At 34.5% G+C, this 18349-nt stretch overlaps 1 protein-coding gene across 2 annotated transcripts; it reads left to right on the plus strand.

Annotated features, from left to right (window-relative positions):
* Positions 1-4965: 4965 nt before the first annotated feature.
* On the plus strand, positions 4966-18198 carry tnnt2b (troponin T type 2b (cardiac)). 2 transcript variants are annotated; one of them, XM_079883591.1, is made up of 12 exons: positions 4966-5098; positions 7567-7605; positions 8761-8787; positions 8946-8967; positions 9361-9421; positions 9825-9941; positions 10913-10990; positions 11079-11186; positions 11263-11375; positions 11528-11618; positions 11884-11924; positions 18036-18198. In XM_079883591.1, exons 1-12 carry the CDS (start codon positions 5056-5058, stop codon positions 18073-18075), a joined length of 780 nt encoding a protein of 259 aa, XP_079739717.1. In that variant the 5' UTR covers positions 4966-5055; the 3' UTR covers positions 18076-18198. The 2 variants fall into 2 exon arrangements, with proteins under 2 accessions (XP_079739717.1, XP_079739718.1); XM_079883592.1 differs by lacking the exons at positions 4966-5098; positions 7567-7605 and adding an exon at positions 8306-8338.
* The last annotated feature ends 151 nt before the right edge of the window (positions 18199-18349 follow it).

The raw sequence follows: 18349 nt of genomic DNA on the forward strand, positions 1-18349 counted from the left end.
TGGGAACTTCGTATTTACGAATTGGGATGTGGTGTTCACGACGCCTGGTGCGTTTCAGTCACTTTCGTCGAAGCAAGATGGCGGCGACATATTTTAGATTCTCATTATAATCTTATATGTTTTTATGGGTTTTTTTATGGTTTGAGGAAATATAAAGCCTGCTGCTCCATTAAAGCAAAGAGTATAGAAGTACCTATAGTTTATTTATTTAAACTATTGATTATTTACTGATGGTCGTAACTTTGCCAGCCGCTAGAGGGCGCTGTTTACCAGCTGCATTTTCAAAGCTTAATCAAACACTGTTGAAACATAAAGAACTTTATTTTTAAGAGTGTATCGAAAAATAAAAATCTGTTTAGGCGGGTTCTTAACAATGTCATTATAGCCTACTTTACATTTTAAAGGATTTAAGAAATGCATGATAAGCAAGGCCAAAACCATTCACACAAAGCATGTCCAAACAAAACCAGTGATGCGAAGGGTTAAAGGTAAAATATTTCACTCCTAATGACCGACTCCATTTCACAAGGAAAGTTGCGATGCATTTTTGTGACATTCGCCCCTCCCTGGTCACATGACTCACCTCCAAACTATGAAAGATCTGCCTTTATGTCCCTCACATTACCCCTGTATTGACTGTAACATAATGAGGTTTTGCTTTAGTGCTTTAGGATTTAGTTTCCTCAGGATTAACTGTCTGAATAGCGTTTCCATCCCAGTAAAGTTCTGCGTTTGAGTTTGTACGAGTCTCTTTCATCTTTCTTTTTTGAAAAAGCAAGTGAGGACAGGAAGATGGTTTCTTTACAAGTATTTTATTACACTAATAATTCTTAATGCTATACGTTATCTAATTTTTATATTGTATATGATTTCTGTTATATTGTTAATACTTTATACCAAGTATTTTATTACACTAATAATTCTTAATACTAGCAACGTTATCTAATTTTTATATTGTATATGATTTCTGTTATATTGTTAATACTTTATAGGCTACCCACTAACACACACACACACACACACACACACACACACAGGCCTACACATGTTGTGTTTTCATGTTTTATGGGGACTATGCATAGACAAAATTATTTTTAAACTGTATAATCTCCATGTTTTGTCCCCTTACCCTAACCCTAATCCTAAACCACCCATCACAGAAAACTTTCTGCATTTTTACATTTTCCCAAAAAAAACCCATTACTTAGTATATATGACTTGCTGTTTTCCTCATGGGGACCAAAACATGTCCACAAGGACAAGGATTTTTGGATCTTTGTGGTGACATTTTGTCCTCATAATGTAGCCTATTACCAGAGGCACACACACACACACGGGAATAGCTAATATGCTCGAGAAGTTACAGTTACAGTGCAAATCTCATGATTATAAATAAGATAAAATATACATGTAATAGGCCTATAGACAAAATTATGTTTATTTTCACATTAAACATCGCAACAGACATTTATCACTTAGTTTAGCAGGCCTATATATTAGCCGAATTAAATAAATAGCTAATAATTTTATATTTATATAGACTAATTGCACTTGGCTGTTTTATAAACATATAACATGTAATGTAGTATGTAATGTAAGTAGCCTATATACTATTATGTAATTTTAGGCTACCTCAAACTCCTCTCATATGCGTTATGTTGTTTCGTCTGCACTTGATGACGTTGCAGGATGTTCCGAATAATAAATGTATTTTTTGTCAAGCTGAATTGTAAATTGTTAATATTGTTTGTTCAGTGACTATTTTGAATGTAAATTTGTTTATTTCTCAATAAAATAAATAAATAAAAAATGTGTCAAGCGCAGTGACCTTCACCGGATATCCCGTGTTCAGGGAATAGGGAGCACTGCAGTGAACACTTCGTAGGGACCCTGTCAGTTGGAATGCAGCTACACATTCTTGTCTGTCCTCGTTGGTTAAGACTGTTCAGACTCTTGTGTTGATTTTACTCGTCTGTTACTTCATTGATCTGCTGTGTTTACTCTGTAAACTCAGTCAAGCCTGCATTGTATCCTCGTCTCACCTGCCAAGAAAAAACTGTTAATCCGTGTAATGTTGTCCATCTAGCCTATAGACCTTATTCAGAGCAGCGCCATGACAGGTCTGAAAGCGAGGCTGTGAGGGACAGACTTGCTGTGTTTCCAATGCAAGCCGCTGTAAAAAGCAGCATAAAGCTCCTAGACTACTTACAATTCCACATATTATATTGTCATGAGTTTTTCGTCTACTGAAATTTCTTGGAAAGATATTTTTCCAGTGTTTCATGAGCAGAACAATCCAAAAACACATTAAATAACAGTACAGCCCATTGAAGAGATGCATGTCTGTCTCTCCCAGCCTCACTTTCATTCCCATTTAAAATCAAAGATGGCACTGCTGTGAATAAGGTCTATATAGCCTGTCAAACCTTTCAACAAACCCACGCTTTGAATAGGGAGACAATTTTCTTAATATTTCAATATTTAATCATTTATATAGGCTTATTATATTGGATATGATCATTTAATAAAGATCAAGATGTTGAAAAAAAAAAAAAATAAAAAAAAAATAATAATCTCCCTGGCCTGTAAGCCTATAGTAGCCTATTTGTTTTTTTTCTTTTTGTTTTTTTTAATCCTATTTTGTATTGATGACAGTGGTGGTACATATCAAGCTGCCACATAACTGACAACCAAATCCTATTAGAATAAAAACTTTTTTTTTTTTTTTTGCTTTCCAAATAAAAATAATACATTTGCAGTTGTCAGACTGCATGTCAAGTTGTTTAATGGGACTAAACAGTTTCTGACGGTTCTGAAGATAAAGGTCAGGTATGATAAACGAGCAGAGATTCTCCGGCAGCAGGTGTGTGTTACAGTGCGTTCATTTTCTCACCTGAGAGGTTAACATCCTGTGACCCTTCAAACGGCACAGGAACTGAGCCGTCAACTCAACTTCAGACTTCAGACTGAACGTGTCCAAGCTATGCCTATAGCAGAATACAGCTAAAATGTCTAGAACAATACATTTACTAGACATTTTTACGATGACTTGGACAAATGATGTGATAAGAGGTGTGAAAAACCATGGTGCTTGAATTTCAGTGCATCTTGTTGGAATGCATTTGTTCTGCATTTGTTAGAAACAAGTATAAGCAAGAATGCATTTGTTAGAATAAACAATTAATATGCAAATATCATACCACCTAAATGTACTTTAAGTCAATGTTTTTTTATTGTTATGTATAAATGTATCACTCCAAAACATTCAGATCTCATCATATGAGAACACAGTTGTCAGCCGATCTATTAATAGACACAATGCACATCCACAGAGAATGTGTCCAATGTTTTGTGCATGTATTATGTTTTCATAGGTGTATACGTGCAGTGGCATGTGAATCCAGCCCACCCTCTATGAAGACAAAACATCACATATGTAGTCATGTGATCTTTTGGATAATTTATATATCATTGGGGTTCAGCTTCAAGAGCAAACAGCCTTCGGTAACAAAGTCATCTTGACCAACCTAAAGACAGGTAAGATGAATATCTGCACGTCTCCATCAAATGCATGATTTAATGAACGTTTTCATGTTGTCCGATTACTAATGACTGTAAAAACTGACACATTCTTATGTAATCTGTATATGAAACAGGTCTTAATCTAAGCATGTCATACAGAGGGGACGTAGAGAATGAGTAAGTGTCTTTATGTTTCATTAAACAGGATTTATATGCATTGAGAATAAAGCTCACGTTTAATCACTGACACATTTATAGTGATTGCAAACGTTAAATGAACATTCTCATGTTGTTTGTTTCTGTCTATAGGGAGCAAGAGGGTAAGAGTTTGAATTTGTTGAGTTTTCCTCTTCTGTGAATAATAAATCTACATTGAGCAAAGCCTTAAACTCACATTGTGTCCATAAAGCCTAACATATAACATTCATACATACAAAACACACTGTAAAAAGTGAAAAGTAATATTATTGACTTGAGTAATGTAAATTTAGATGTTTGCATAAAGTAGCCTATTTATTACCTGACAAAATACCTTTAATAACATTCAACAACCTTGAAATAGTTATGGGGGTAAAAAGATGTGACTATTATGTTATTATTATGAAATAAAAATAAAAAGATGTTCAAATAAATAGTTTTTAGAACATTTCACCTTTTATGCAAACCCATTTCCACCAGATATAAGGGGGGAAAAAGCATGCTTTGGTAAATCATAATTTTGATCCTGTAAAAAAAAGTTGCTGCCTTAAATTTTAAGTACAATCAACTTGGATAATTAAGTCATTTCATTAAACTGAGCTGAAGGTTGAGCTGAACCTTATATAACATAAAAAAAGTTGAACTTATTTTGATGAGTTAAAGCAATGTACAAACATATGTTGTCATATCTTATTGATCATATAATGTTTTACAAGAAAATAATAACGTAACATACTTTTTGTCATTTTCCCTCACAATTCTGACTTTTCTCATATTTTTAACTGTCAAAATTATGAATTTTTTAAGCTATGTCATTATTATTTACCAAAGCATATTTTTTCATGTCAGAAATAGGATTCTTTTCACACAGATAGAGCAGATTTCCTGATAACTTTCCTGAACACTGATGATTATGGCTTGAAACTATGAATCTATTGTGGGATAAAATGGGTAAATGCATTGTGGCGATCCTTCATTTTATAATTGATTTAATGAAACATTTACAGTGTAAATACAGGTTGATGCAAACAACGTTATTTAGAGGCACTTAACAAATGACAGCTCTGAATATTCATAATGACTAAAGTGTGAAGAGAATGAAGGCTATTTTCCTGAAAGCCGTCATGAGAAACTTCAGCTAAACCCAGTCGGAGTTGCTGGAGCGGAGAAAGGTTGGTGTGTTTGAGGCTGTTGAGAGGGACTGTTGTTTGGAGCACAATGGCAATCTCAGTCTGTCCCTCTCTTGGCGGCCCAAATGGGAATCAGGTTTCCTCGGTGTAGATGATCCGGTTTGCACATCGGCTCCTGGGCTTTTACCCTGATACTCGAGTTTAAATGTTACCTTTATTGACCAGCGGTGAAGAGACTTACTTGCTGGGTGAGATTCACAGTGAACGAGGTTGCATTGAACAAAGAGATGCATTCCGAAAACAAACCTTTCCTTCTTTTGACAGGAATTATTTGTGTTTAGCCCAATGAAAATAGACCTGAGGAAACAATTAAGGGATCAGGGAGAAGAATTTACCTGGCAGTTTCCACAAACAGGACACTGTTAGGTATTGCATTAGCATTTCTATTGCCAAAATCCTTCACCTTAAAACAGTGATTCTGAACAGACAAATAAATAATCTCAATAACCAAAATAATAAAAAAAAACATATATGTAATGTTTTTAATAGGAATAGTTTCATTCATTAAAATATTCTTTGTTATATATAATGGAATATTTATTCATATTAAGGAAAATAGTTTTAATTTTTATGGGAAACATGCATAAGTCTATCACTAATTAAAGTAAAATTTTGTCCCAAACTAGCTACTGATTGACCATTATATTTATGACAAATATCCAACCCTGTTACTTGGAAACACATTATACATTCTGACATAATAAAAATTGCATTAACACTTTACAATAAGGTTTCATTAGTTAACTACTTTATTTAACATGAATTAAAATGAACAATACTTCTACAACATTTAGTAATCTAAATTAATGTTATTTTGAACATTTACTAATACATTATTAAAATCAAAAGTTGCATTTGTTAACATTAGTTAATGCACTGTGGACTAACATGAACAGACAATTAACAAAGATCAATAAATACTGTAACAAATATTTTGTTCATTGTTAATTCATGTCAGTTAATGTTAACTAATGAGACCTTATAGTAAAGTGTTTCTAAAATTGCAAAATAAGTAAAAAAAAAAAAAAAACTGAATCCATCCTGACAAGTACATATGTCAAACTTCATATTAAATGAGTAAAATAAATAAATAAAACAGATAACATATATTTAACTCTTTCCCTGCCAGCATTTTTTAAATAGTTACCAGCCATCGCAGCATTTTTGATCAAAAGTTTAATGGCCCCAGAATATTTTGTTGTATGAATATCTGAATATGTCAAAAGAAAGAATAAAAGCAGATTATTTATTATTATTATTATTTTAACATTTTATTCTAGCTTCATGCATTCCTTTTTTATCAACACTTTTATGTGGGTAAGTTTCATAAAAAAAGCAACATCTTGAGCAAAAAGCTGAGAAAATCATGTTTTTGTCAAAGACTACATCCAGATCGGATTCAGAATGATGATCAAAACACAGATGGAGAGGATCGAGTCCATCAACACCCCCAGAGCTTCAGTCCTAAAGCTCGTCCTGGGTCGACATTTCATTCAGTAACATTAGGCAGCTTAGATGCTGTTTAATGTCGATGATCGCATTATTTTACATAAGCATCTGCTTACATATGATATCGTTTGTTTCAGCTTCTTCTTTGCCTGTGTTTTGATCAGGAGATTCAGTACTCTTTCAGAAGATGCCTTATAGCACCCCCTTAAATTTGGCGGGGAAAGAGTTAACACAACCTCTTATTTAAAAATAAATCGGACCGTTAAGCACCTCCTTTCACTGATCATTTGTTGAAAATGAAAAAACAACATCATTTTTAAGAGTTTGAACCATTTGAACCGTCTTCATGAAAAGTGCCAGCTGTATTTAGCTGTGTTGTCTGAACTTGCTCTACATGAGGTTTCGTGTGTTTTGGCAGCAGAAGCTGCTGGTGAAGAGTGTGTTCACGTGTGGCTGGATTAGATGAAGGGTGGAGGATCAGGACTATTATGCAATGACACTGAGTGACATCATTCATGAGTCTAATCCTTTATCGTTTAAATGGGGCACGATTTCCTTCCTCTGCCCTGAAACAACTCATATGCATTTAAATAGTTAAATGACATTGACGTATGTGTGTGTGTTTGGGTTTTATTATACTTTGGTGACAAAACTGTCCCCATAGCGAGTTTAAGTCTTGATTATATTCTCCATTGTTGCGGCTCCTCTCTTCCCAGTCTGTTAGTTCCTGAAGCTCCTCCTTCTGAAAAGCACAATGAGCTCTGATTGGTCAGCTGGATCAGTGTGTTGTGATTGGTCATTCGAGTATATTTTGGAAATGTCACTCTTCTCACCAAAAACCAGGGTGGAAAAAACTGTGTCTATAGCAACAACACTCTAACTAACTCAACTAGGCCCCGCCCCTTTATTCTGCGCATTAATTATTTAAATAGGAATATTGAGACTACAATAGAGGCGTTTCAGGGAGAAACAGTGACACTGATATGAGAATAACCTTTTCGAACTTTGCAGACCTTTTTCATGCTCAAACAGCAACATTACACACTAAAGAAAGCATGATAGATCTTCTTTAAAAAATAGCATTATTAAAAAAAAAGAAAAAAAAGTCTGTGGTATGAGTGTGTGTATTTTGCATGCATGCATTGCTCAGTTGCAACCATACTGTATGCATGCTCATTTTCTCATGCTGTCTGTCTGCTTTGCTCAGAGGAGTTGCAGGATGAGGAAGAGGAGCAGGAGGAGGAAGGTAGTGCCGCTTCTGCTAATGCTGTTGCTAAAGCTACACCTAATAATTAATGAGGTTTGCCATAATGGACTCAGAATTAATACACAGATCATGATGCCGGGTGAATCTCATGAATTGTGTCATCCTAAAATAAAATAAATCGTGTTTTGCATAAACAAATATTATGGATATTTTATGAAATTCAAAAGAATGAAAACTAATGCTTCATTTTTACACCATAAGGATTTTTTTTCATGATCAAAATATAATTTGGTTATTTCTTTTGATTATGGGGTGAAATAAAAAAAAAGCTTAAAAAATGGGTTATGCACATTATATAAATATTTATAATTATAAACAACAGCTACTTATAGACTCATTGTAAAAAAAAAGAAAGAATTCAAAGTCATAAATAAAACAAAGATTATTGGAGTATGTTTTAAAAGAAAATACCTTTTCAGTTTTTTAATGTTTAATTTAATGTGTTACTTGCCATTTCTTTGAAATTATTTGTGAAATTCATGAGCAATTTCTGAGTGAAAATCGTTTCGAAGTAAATCCTACACCATTTTTTCTGTATATATATAAGTACTATAATTATAATGACTTAAAGTTAATAATTATATATAATGCACACAAATCACGTATAATGATTCAAAGGAAAGACTTCAAATAAAGTGTTTTCGGATAAATCACTGTTCATGCGTTCATGTAGAGGCCGCTGGGAAGCAAACACCCAATCCACATCATGCAGGTAAAACAAAACAAATAAAACAGGATTATTCAGCAAGTGCTTCTAAACAACACCCAATAATTATACTTTCACAAAGTCTCTGATTAAACAAAGTGTGACACAGTTGGGATGAAGTTTCGAACAATGTCGGCTATTGTCAGCTTAATGGACCGATCCATCATATCTAAAACCCTCCTGGGTCAAACTGACCCCAAACACATCTCTGAAATATATGCTAATTGTATTTATTATAAGAAGTCGTAAATATGCACACCTAGTATTACAGAGTTGAAAGGTGAACACCCGGATTTTCATGAACAGACTAAATAGCTTTTAGTCAAGATTCCCGTGTCTGATAAGAGACGTGTCTTCAGGGCTTCTCAGTCTCTCTGTGGGTTACAACATTGCTGTCATAGATGACATGCTTGTCTTTGCTTATTTAGATGCTGCGGAGGAACACGGAGAGGAAGGTAAACCCGATAACATCAGACTCCTTCAAAACTGGTTTTACAATTGAAACTGATGATCTCCGATGAGCTTTGAACTAAACCACCAACATTGCTAATATGCAAGTGTTTTCATAAATCCGTATTTCTCCTTTTCCCTTTCTGCAAACTGAACGGTACAGAAGAAACAAAGCCAAAGCATAAGTGAGTGGAATTTTCAGATATAAATTAATATAAAATAAAAGGACACATTATTTCAGGTTAATGTTCTGTTTTCATGGACTTTTAGTTTGGATTACATTGTTTCCCTGCGTTCTGTTCCTGTTTCCATTGTTCCCTATGTTCCCACTTATCTGTCTCCTAGGTTACTGATTGCATCCCTGTTTGTTTTCACGGTTACCAATGATTTGCACCTATGTTTTGTTACATTTGTTTAGTGTAATTTGTCCCTTGTGATTAAAGACTTATTCTAGTATTTTCTTGTTTGTGCATGTTGCCTACCACTCAGCATGATACATAGCCTAACTATAATATATAACCAAAAATTCCCAAATAAAAGAAAAAGAAAAAAACTAATGCATTGTTTTTGATTTTAAGACCCTTTGTGCCAGCTTTAGTGCCTCCCAAAATTCCTGATGGAGAGAAAGTTGATTTTGATGTGAGTAAATTGTTTATATTATATTTTATTTTTATTATTTTTATGTTATTAAATTTCATTTTAATTTATATTTTATTTCTTTATTTTATATTTTATTTGATTATTATTCTTTAGTGGTGTATTATATTACACCATATTACACCATTAATTTAAGTATATACATGTCTACTTAAATTACATTGCATTCTTTGTTTGCACTGTTGTCTAGCAGCTCTATATAGGCAGCACTTACGCAATACGAACATACGTTTACTGTCATACCAATAAATCACTCTGAACTTTCAGTTACTAAACTAAACAATGTAATATGACCTGTAGATTTTAGTAGCACTGCCATAAAACAGGCCATAAGTAGTTTTTACTGCATTGTACATTACCATTACCTTTAAAAACATATCCTCAGGATATTCACCGCAAACGTATGGAGAAAGACCTGACGGAGCTACAGACTCTCATTGAAGTGCACTTCGAGAGCAGAAAGAAAGAAGAGGAAGAGCTAATCAACCTCACCCAACGGATTGTAAGACATTTTACAAATACATCATTAAATACCCTACCGCTGTGACCATGATAAGACGAGTGAAATGACCCTGCTGGAAAGACATGCTAGTTGACCAGCTAGGTTTTGTTGGTAAACAGGACGGTTATACTGGTCCACCGGCTGGACTAGCAACAAACCGGCTCTAACCGGCATGGAAACTCAAACTAGCCTTATCTCTGCTCTTTCCAGCAGGACTGGGATTATAGCCTCACAGAACCAGACTGTCCACTACAACCTAGAAAACTAAATAGACACATTCAAATAAAGGCAAGACTCCATGAACTTCCATATAGAAAGCAATCAAAAAATTGAAAATGTTCAGTGATCAGAATTCGTGTACATTCAAAAGTACTTAATATTTTACCAAATTAAAACAACAACAACAACAACAACAAAACAAAATCTACTACAATTTGGATTTAATTCAAATTAATTTATGAATGAGTGTCTGAAAACTTTATCAAATTATATGTGAGTCTCCTGGAAATGAATGCATAAATAACATTATTTCGCTAGTAAGAAAGATTATTTCATTCGTGTGAGGGTTTGTGATGAGACGTGAAATGGAAGGTGAAGTGAGGTTGATTATCACTAAATAGGATCCACGTAAAAAAAACTTGATACACTACTGTTCAATTTGTCCAATTGTGCATAAATAAAAAACCAAAAACATTTTATTCTGCAATGATGCATTAAATTGATCAAAAGTGACAGTAAAGGCATTTATAATGTTTCAAAAGATTTCTATTTTAAATAAATGCTGTTCTTTTGAACTTTATATCACTGTTATCACTGTTTCCACAAAAGAATCAAGCAATATGAATTCTTGAGCAGCATATAATCATATTAGAATGATTTCTGAAGGATTGTGTGACACTGAAGACTGGAGTAATGATGCTGGAAACAGCTTTGCATCATTAGTGGGATCATGTGTGTGTTGTGATCATCAGGAGAACCGCAGGGCCGAGCGAGCGGAGCAGCACCGGATCCGCACAGAGCGGGACAAAGAGCGGCAAAACAAGCTAGCCGTAAGTCTCTTCAAGAGGACATCATGGCGATCCATCCGGGAAGAAACAGTCGCTTATGTGATTAGTCGTTCATTTCTATTTCTTTCAGGAAGAAAAAGCACGAAAAGAGGAGGAAGAGGCCAAGAGGAAGGCTGACGATGACGCTAAGAAGAAAAAGGTTCTCGCAAGCTTTCAGTACACGGGATACATGCAGAGGGTAAGGCAGCTCAGAGGTCAAAGGTCACAGTGATCAGGTCACAAATGCTCATGTCCTGTTTGGATTTAATTGACAGACAGATAAAAGGGGCGGGCCTAAGAAGCAAACTGAGAGAGAGAAGAAAAAAACGATCCTGAGCGAACGGCGTAAGGAACTGAACGTGGAAAACATCGGCGCGGACAAGCTGAGGTAAAAAAACGTATCAAAACACAACGTCAAATACCTCTGCCGACATGAAATATAGTGAGGTAGCTTTAACATGCACCGTGACATGAAGCCACAGGCTGTTGCTTCATGTTCAGAGACTGGTTAATCATGTTCTCATGTGGGTTTTCATGCAGAGACACTGCGAACGAACTCTGGACGTGGATGCGCCAGCTTGAGGCCGAGAAGTTTGAGCTGCAATACAAATACATGTGCCAGAAGTACGAGGTGAGGTTTCTTACACAAAGTGCCCATTTATTGCATAACCAGATCAGAATGTTAGAAGAAAAAGTCATAAAATAATGAAAGGACGTTTATGACTTGTCATACAACCATCAATTACACCATCTAGTCACACCCAGCACAGACTCGACAGAACAATCATGCGGGCCGGTTCACAGAGGCTCAGTTTGATTGACATGAGAAGGAAAAGTTGTAAGGCAATGATTCACCAAGATTGATTCATACTTGTGATTTTTTTTTATCTTTATAGATCACCGTTCTCAGAAATCGTGTCAGCGATCATCAGAAAGTGTAAGTGGCTGTGATATGGAGCTGACGTATCCATGCATTATCAGATGCTACATTCACACCACAAATGAAAATGCCCAGTTTAGATTGTCTACTTTATTTTGGTGAGGTTGATCACATGACCTATTCAAAGCGGCCCGTATCAGACACTAGGCATAATTACAAAAATATGAGGATTAAAGTTTGAAGAACTTTGCTCTAGTAGTTTAAAAGAGTCTCTTTAGCTCACCAAAATATGCGTTTATTTGATCAAAAATACAGAAAAAAATATAAAATTGTGAAATATTATTACTATTTAAAATAAGTGTTTTCTGTTTTAATTTATTTAAAAATGTAATTTATTCCTGTGACCAAAGCTGAATTTTCAGCATCATTACTCCAGTCTTCAGTGTCACATGATCCTTCAGAAATCATTCTAATATGATGATTGATGAAAAGAAACATTTCTGATTATTATCAGTGTTGAAAACAGTTGTGCTGCTTCATATTTTTGTTGAAACCGTCATGCATTTTTTTCAAGATTCTTTGATGAATAAAAAGCACAGCTTTTATTTGAAATAGAAATCTTTTGTAACATTATAAATGTCTTTACTGTCACTTTTATGCATCCTTGATGAATAACACTATTCATTTCTTTTACAAAAATCTTACTGACCCCAAACTCATCAATAGTAGTGTGCATTCATATTTTTAAACATACTGTATGTGCAATACCTCTAGTGCAATCCATAAATTATGATTCACCACAGGAGTAAATCAAGCATGACCTTATGATGACTGTTCAGTAGGGGTGATATTGCCGACATCGATACCGATACCAATACTTTTTAATTTTAAAAGCATGCACTTGAACTAATATGCACTTTCCTGTGCTAGAGCAGTGTGTCATGATTTATGAGATGAATGCTTCATTAATATGCTAAATCTGAATACGTTTTCATGCCCACTAAATATTTTCTGATTTGCGCTCTCAACTCGCCTGTAATTAGTCAGTGACTTTTACCAAACTACCCTAATTATAGTAAATGCACTACTGTACACTAGCCTATTGTTCAAAAGTTTGGGGTGTGTAAGATTTTTAAATTCTCTTCTGCATTTATTTGATCAAAAATACAGTAAAAACTGTAATATTATTACAATTTAACATAGGCAATTGAACATTTTCTATGTCATAGTAAAGTGTAATTTATTCCTGTGATCAAAGCTGAATTTTCAGCATCATTACTCCAGTCTTCATGATTCTTCATGATGAGAATTCATTTTAATATGCTGATTTACTGCTCAAGAAACATTTCTTATTATTATCAATGTTGAAAACAGTTTCATATTTTTGTGGAAACCATGATACATTTATGCAGAATTATTTGATGAACAAAGTTGAAAGAACAGCATTTATATGAAATAGATTTTTTTTAACAGTGTAAACCCTTGCCTGTCATTTTTGATCAATTTAATGCATCGATCCTTGTTGAATAAAAATATTAATTTCAAGGTGCTCTAAGCGATGTTGGGTGACGCCACTTCTTGTTGACGTTCGAAGTATTGTAAAACAAAACGGAGGCTAGCTCGCTATGGCAAGCCGTTTTAACTTTTATTCATTTCCAGGATATGAATCCTTGATATCAACAATTCAATTTTCACTAGTTAAAATTATAGTTATTGATATCAGGAATTAGATTTCTACTAGTAACAATGGCTATTTTTGATATCAGAAATTACATTTCCACTAGTAACAATGCTAATTCTTGACATCCACAATTAAATTTTCACTAGTTAAAATGATTATTCTTGATATCAACAATTGAATTTCAACTAGTAAAAACTATAATTCTTGATATCTGTAATTGTTTTTTCACTAGTGAAATGTCACCATTGGTTGCCATTCAAAATCAATTGTTGATATCAAGAATTGATTTCTTACTAGTTGAAATTCCAATTTCACATATCAGAAATACAATTCTTACTAGTAAAAACCTTTATTTTTGATATCAAGAATTCAGTTGTCACTATAGTTGAAATGTCTATTCTTGATATCAACAATTGAATTGCTACTAGTAACAATGTTCATTTTTGATATCAATAATTCTATTTTCATTAGTGACAATGTTAATTTCTGATATCATGAATGTGATTGTTACTAGTAAGAAAGCCATTTTAGATATCTGAAATAATATTGATATCAGAAATACATTTTCAGATATCAAAAATGAAAAATTTTACTAGTAGCAATTCAATTGTTGATATCAAGAATAGACATTTCAACTAGTGACAAATGAATCATTGATATCAATAATTCACATTTTTACTAGTAACAATGTAATTATTGATATCAAAAATTATATTTCTACTAGTAAGAAATCAATTCTTGATATCAACAATTGATTTTGAATGGCAGCCTATGGTGACATTTCACTAGTGAAAATATAATTACAGATATCAAAAAATGTAATTGTTGATATCAAAAATGTAATTCTTGATATCAACAATTCATATCCTGGAAATGAATAAAAGTTAAAACGGCTTGCCATAGCTCGACCCTCCCTCCTCCTCATCTTGTCCCCTCCCCCTCCCTCCTGTGCTTCCTGAAACAGTCATGAACCATTTAGAAAAAACAAACTGGATTTACTCTCCTGTCCAGCAGAAACAGAGTCACCTGAATGTCGGATTGGAAGCCCTTCTGCCGGCGGAGTTCTCGCCACCTTTTGAACACTTTTCCGATGTAAATTCGGGACTTTGCGTTCCTTCTCCTTTTCCCTATTCTTTGTTATTTGTTCATTGGAACGTCGTCTCTTTGGTCGTGTGTCGGCCATATCAAAATTCTCAAGAATATACAATTTTAACGTTATTCGTTGTCGTTGTCTAGGACATCTCTCCTCTAGCTAACTTCCCTCTTCATGCTTCTCTCTCTTCCACCCCCCCCCCCCACCCCCGCTTCATGTGCACGCGCACTAACCCCCCACCCCCAAATCATTCTTGTCGGTTATTGGCTGGAACACTGTTTGTTATGTTTCGTGGTCCAGGCTGGGCCAGTTTGTTTTTGTTGCCGTTTGTGTAGCCTGGGCTGTCTACAGAGACGGCGTTTTTTTACAGTGTGTTCAGGGGACAGGGCAGGCAGCTAGCGGATAGTGAGGAGATGTTTGCTGGATGTGACAAAAAATGTTTTGGCCTCGCATGACATCACTTAGAGCACCTTTCATTAAAAAAATCTTACTGACGTCAACATTTTGAACTGTTATGTACACTTTTAGTTTGTTTATTGCGAAAGAACTCCCGATTGTTTCTCTGTCATCTAAGCAAGGTTTCGTTTCCCGAACGCACTGTGTGCCTGTGAGCTCAGCGAAGCACCAGCGTCGAACACTCTCTGTGATTGATTGGTTTCGTCTTGCTGTACCCAGATGACTAGGAGAAATAGTTCTATCCTACACAATTATTCGCTAACATTTGCTTATTTTTCCACATAGAAGCTTATTTTAGGCACTGAATTGCGTGCTAAACTAATAAAAATTACTGGTAAAAAAAAACACAGACATTTGGATCGATATTTTTTTGTGAGGATCGATTAGTACCACGTCAGTATCGAAAGTATCGATACTTAAGGATCGATCCGCCCACCCCTACTGTTCAGTTAGATTGTTCTGATATTGTTCTTTCGTCAATGTAGACACATTCAACCTGTCTAGCCCCCCACAGGTGTTAAATATCAAGCAACTGTTGCACAAGAAAACATGTTACCTTCAGCTCAGATATGAATAGTGATGAATAATAGTCCTAAAATAACATATTGACCTCAGTGTCAGGCCTTGGTAAAGACCTAGCTAAGATACGTAATGCCGCTAAACTAATCTAGCGTAGCATCATGTTTCCAGAACTTTCTGTGTGAAATAACAGTTGCTGCTTTGTTGAAGCATGACCATTGAACAGACTGTGATCCTAAAGCCATGAAAAAACAGACAGATGAGGCATTGTGTGCATGCGATGTACACACAGGTACCACGGTTCAATGAGAGGATCAGATGGTAATATGCTGGTATTTAGATACGCCTTTTTACTGAATGATCATATTTATATGGCATTGTAAGGATAACATGTTATTACATCATGCTATTGTCCAAAGCATGGTATTATATGGGAGCTTAAAAAGTGAATCACAACTTTTTAATCTCACAATTCTGACTTTTTTCCCTCATTTGCAGGTTTATTACTGACAATTCTGGCTTTTTTCTCAATTGTGAGTCAGAATTGGGAGAATTGTTTGTCAAAACTCAGAATTATGACACATAAACTTGCACTTACGAGAAAAGAAATCAGAATTGTAAGATAAAAGTAGCAATTCCTTTTTAATTCTTTATTCCATGGAGGAAATCTGTATAATATATTTTTTATGCAAAATATACAAAAATTTTTCATCAACTTAAAAGTATATTTATCTAAAATAACTGGGTTAATTCAAGTCAAATTGAATCAATCCAATGAAATTAAATGCATGCAAAAAATTATTTAATAATCATGAAAATAATCAGATACAAACAATTACACTGAATGATCATATTTATATATCATATGGTATTTAAATTGCACTGTAAGATACTTTAAAGAATAACATTGTATTACATCATGCTAGTGTCCAAAACATGGTATTATCATATTTTATATAAAATATTTTAATGCAAAATATGAAAATATATTTTGTAAAAAAAAAACAAAAAAAAAACAAACATTTTTGTCAGGTTACTTAAAAAATATATTCATCTAAAACAACTTGTTTAATTCAAGTAAAAAATTTTTTTATTTAACACTACTGAATCTATAATAATAATGCAACAAAAATATTTTAATGATCTGGCTCAAATAATCAGGTACAAACAAGTACATTGAATGTTCATATTTATATGGTATTTAAATTGCACAGTAAGATACTTTTAAAGAAGACTGTGGTATTACCATCATGCTAGTGATCAAAACATGGTATTACCATGTTTTAAATGATATATTATTATGTAAAATATAACAAAAATATACTTTGTATTGTCAGATAACGTGTTTAATTCAAGCAATATAGGGTATAATTAAATATTATTAAATCAATCTGATGACATGCAACAAAAATAACTGAATTTAATGCATGATCCGAAAATATATGTGGTAATTTTGCATGCATGTGGACAGCTGCTCACCACTAAACCGTGTGCAAGTCAGGTAGTTTAATAATAGATGACTATTAACATAAAATAACAAACAACAGAGCTTCTGTTCCAAACACGGTGTGTCTGAATCCAGCAGTCGATCCCATCATTCAGAGGACTTATAAGCCTTAGTCAAACCCAGTGTTCTCGTGTGTCTCGTATAGGTGATATATCTCACGCCAAAAACACATGACTCCTGTGTGACTCATGCCAAATCTGTACAGACATGCCGAGTTATGGCTAATCTGACCGGTACTGAACTGAGCTCAGCTTTAATACCGCTGGGAGGTTTACCAGCCTCAACTGTGGGAATACCAGGTGTCTAACAAAGGATTGTTGCGGATATCAGCAAGTTTATATCTCTATAGATTCTGTTCCACTTATCCACATGTCATGTCAGCGCATTTATCAGCTCTGTTATTGCCAGACTGGCACGAGGAAGAGCATGAGAATGAGAATGGAGGCAGATCCGGCAGCTGTTCAAGGGTTAAAGGGGGTCAGACAGACCCGGGGCTCCTGGGAGATCCTGTTCGAAGCGCTAGAAGAATGGGAATTTTGCTCCGGTCTGACCCCGCCACTGCCAGAGATATACAGCTGCTGCAAAATAAGACTAATCTGATGCTGGTATAAATACATGGATTCAACACCTAATTAACACCTAATGTACTACTGGCATATGTATTAGGTCATGCTACATTCTTGCAAATAAAGACATGGATCTAAAAGACTGAGGATGAAGATGAAGTTTTATTCTTCGTGACCTTGTAGATCACGACCCAAAAATAGGTCACATGTCTGTTCTGATCTGAAAAACTATGCTAGATGAAAATAATCAAATGCAACCATATAATTCTGCATTGATAATTTACATACCGGTTATTACAAATGCATAAAAAAATAATAATAATGCACTTGTTGTTTTTTCCCTTAGTACAAAAGGATCCAGGACTAAGAGGGGACTAAGAAAATAACGCAGCTTCGCATGCAGAGACGCCAGCAACCTCGTCAACGTGATAATACGTTTAAATATAATTAAATAAAATTCTGATTTAATTGAAGAGCTACAAAGAATAAAATCAGCAGTCTGAAAAGAATGAACCAAGTGAAGTTGGATTTTAAGTGACTAATACATAACAGTCCACATTTGTCATATTAAAGGTATAGTGGAGGATCTTTGCGAATTTTAGATAAGACCCGCCCTCTCCACTTTTTGAATAAGTTTGATTGATTCACCAGAATGATTGA

Source organism: Squalius cephalus, assembly GCF_949319135.1.
Source record: "Squalius cephalus genome assembly, chromosome: 10".
Classification (NCBI taxonomy): domain Eukaryota; kingdom Metazoa; phylum Chordata; class Actinopteri; order Cypriniformes; family Leuciscidae; genus Squalius; species Squalius cephalus.

Coding starts and splice junctions, on each gene's coding strand:
- tnnt2b (XM_079883591.1), top strand. CDS start 5,056: ATGTTACCTTTATTGACCAGCGGTGAAGAGACTTACTTGCTGG. Junction 9,942..10,912: donor TCAACCTCACCCAACGGATT/GTAAGACATTTT, acceptor TGTGATCATCAG/GAGAACCGCAGGGCCGAGCG. Junction 11,619..11,883: donor ACATGTGCCAGAAGTACGAG/GTGAGGTTTCTT, acceptor TTATCTTTATAG/ATCACCGTTCTCAGAAATCG.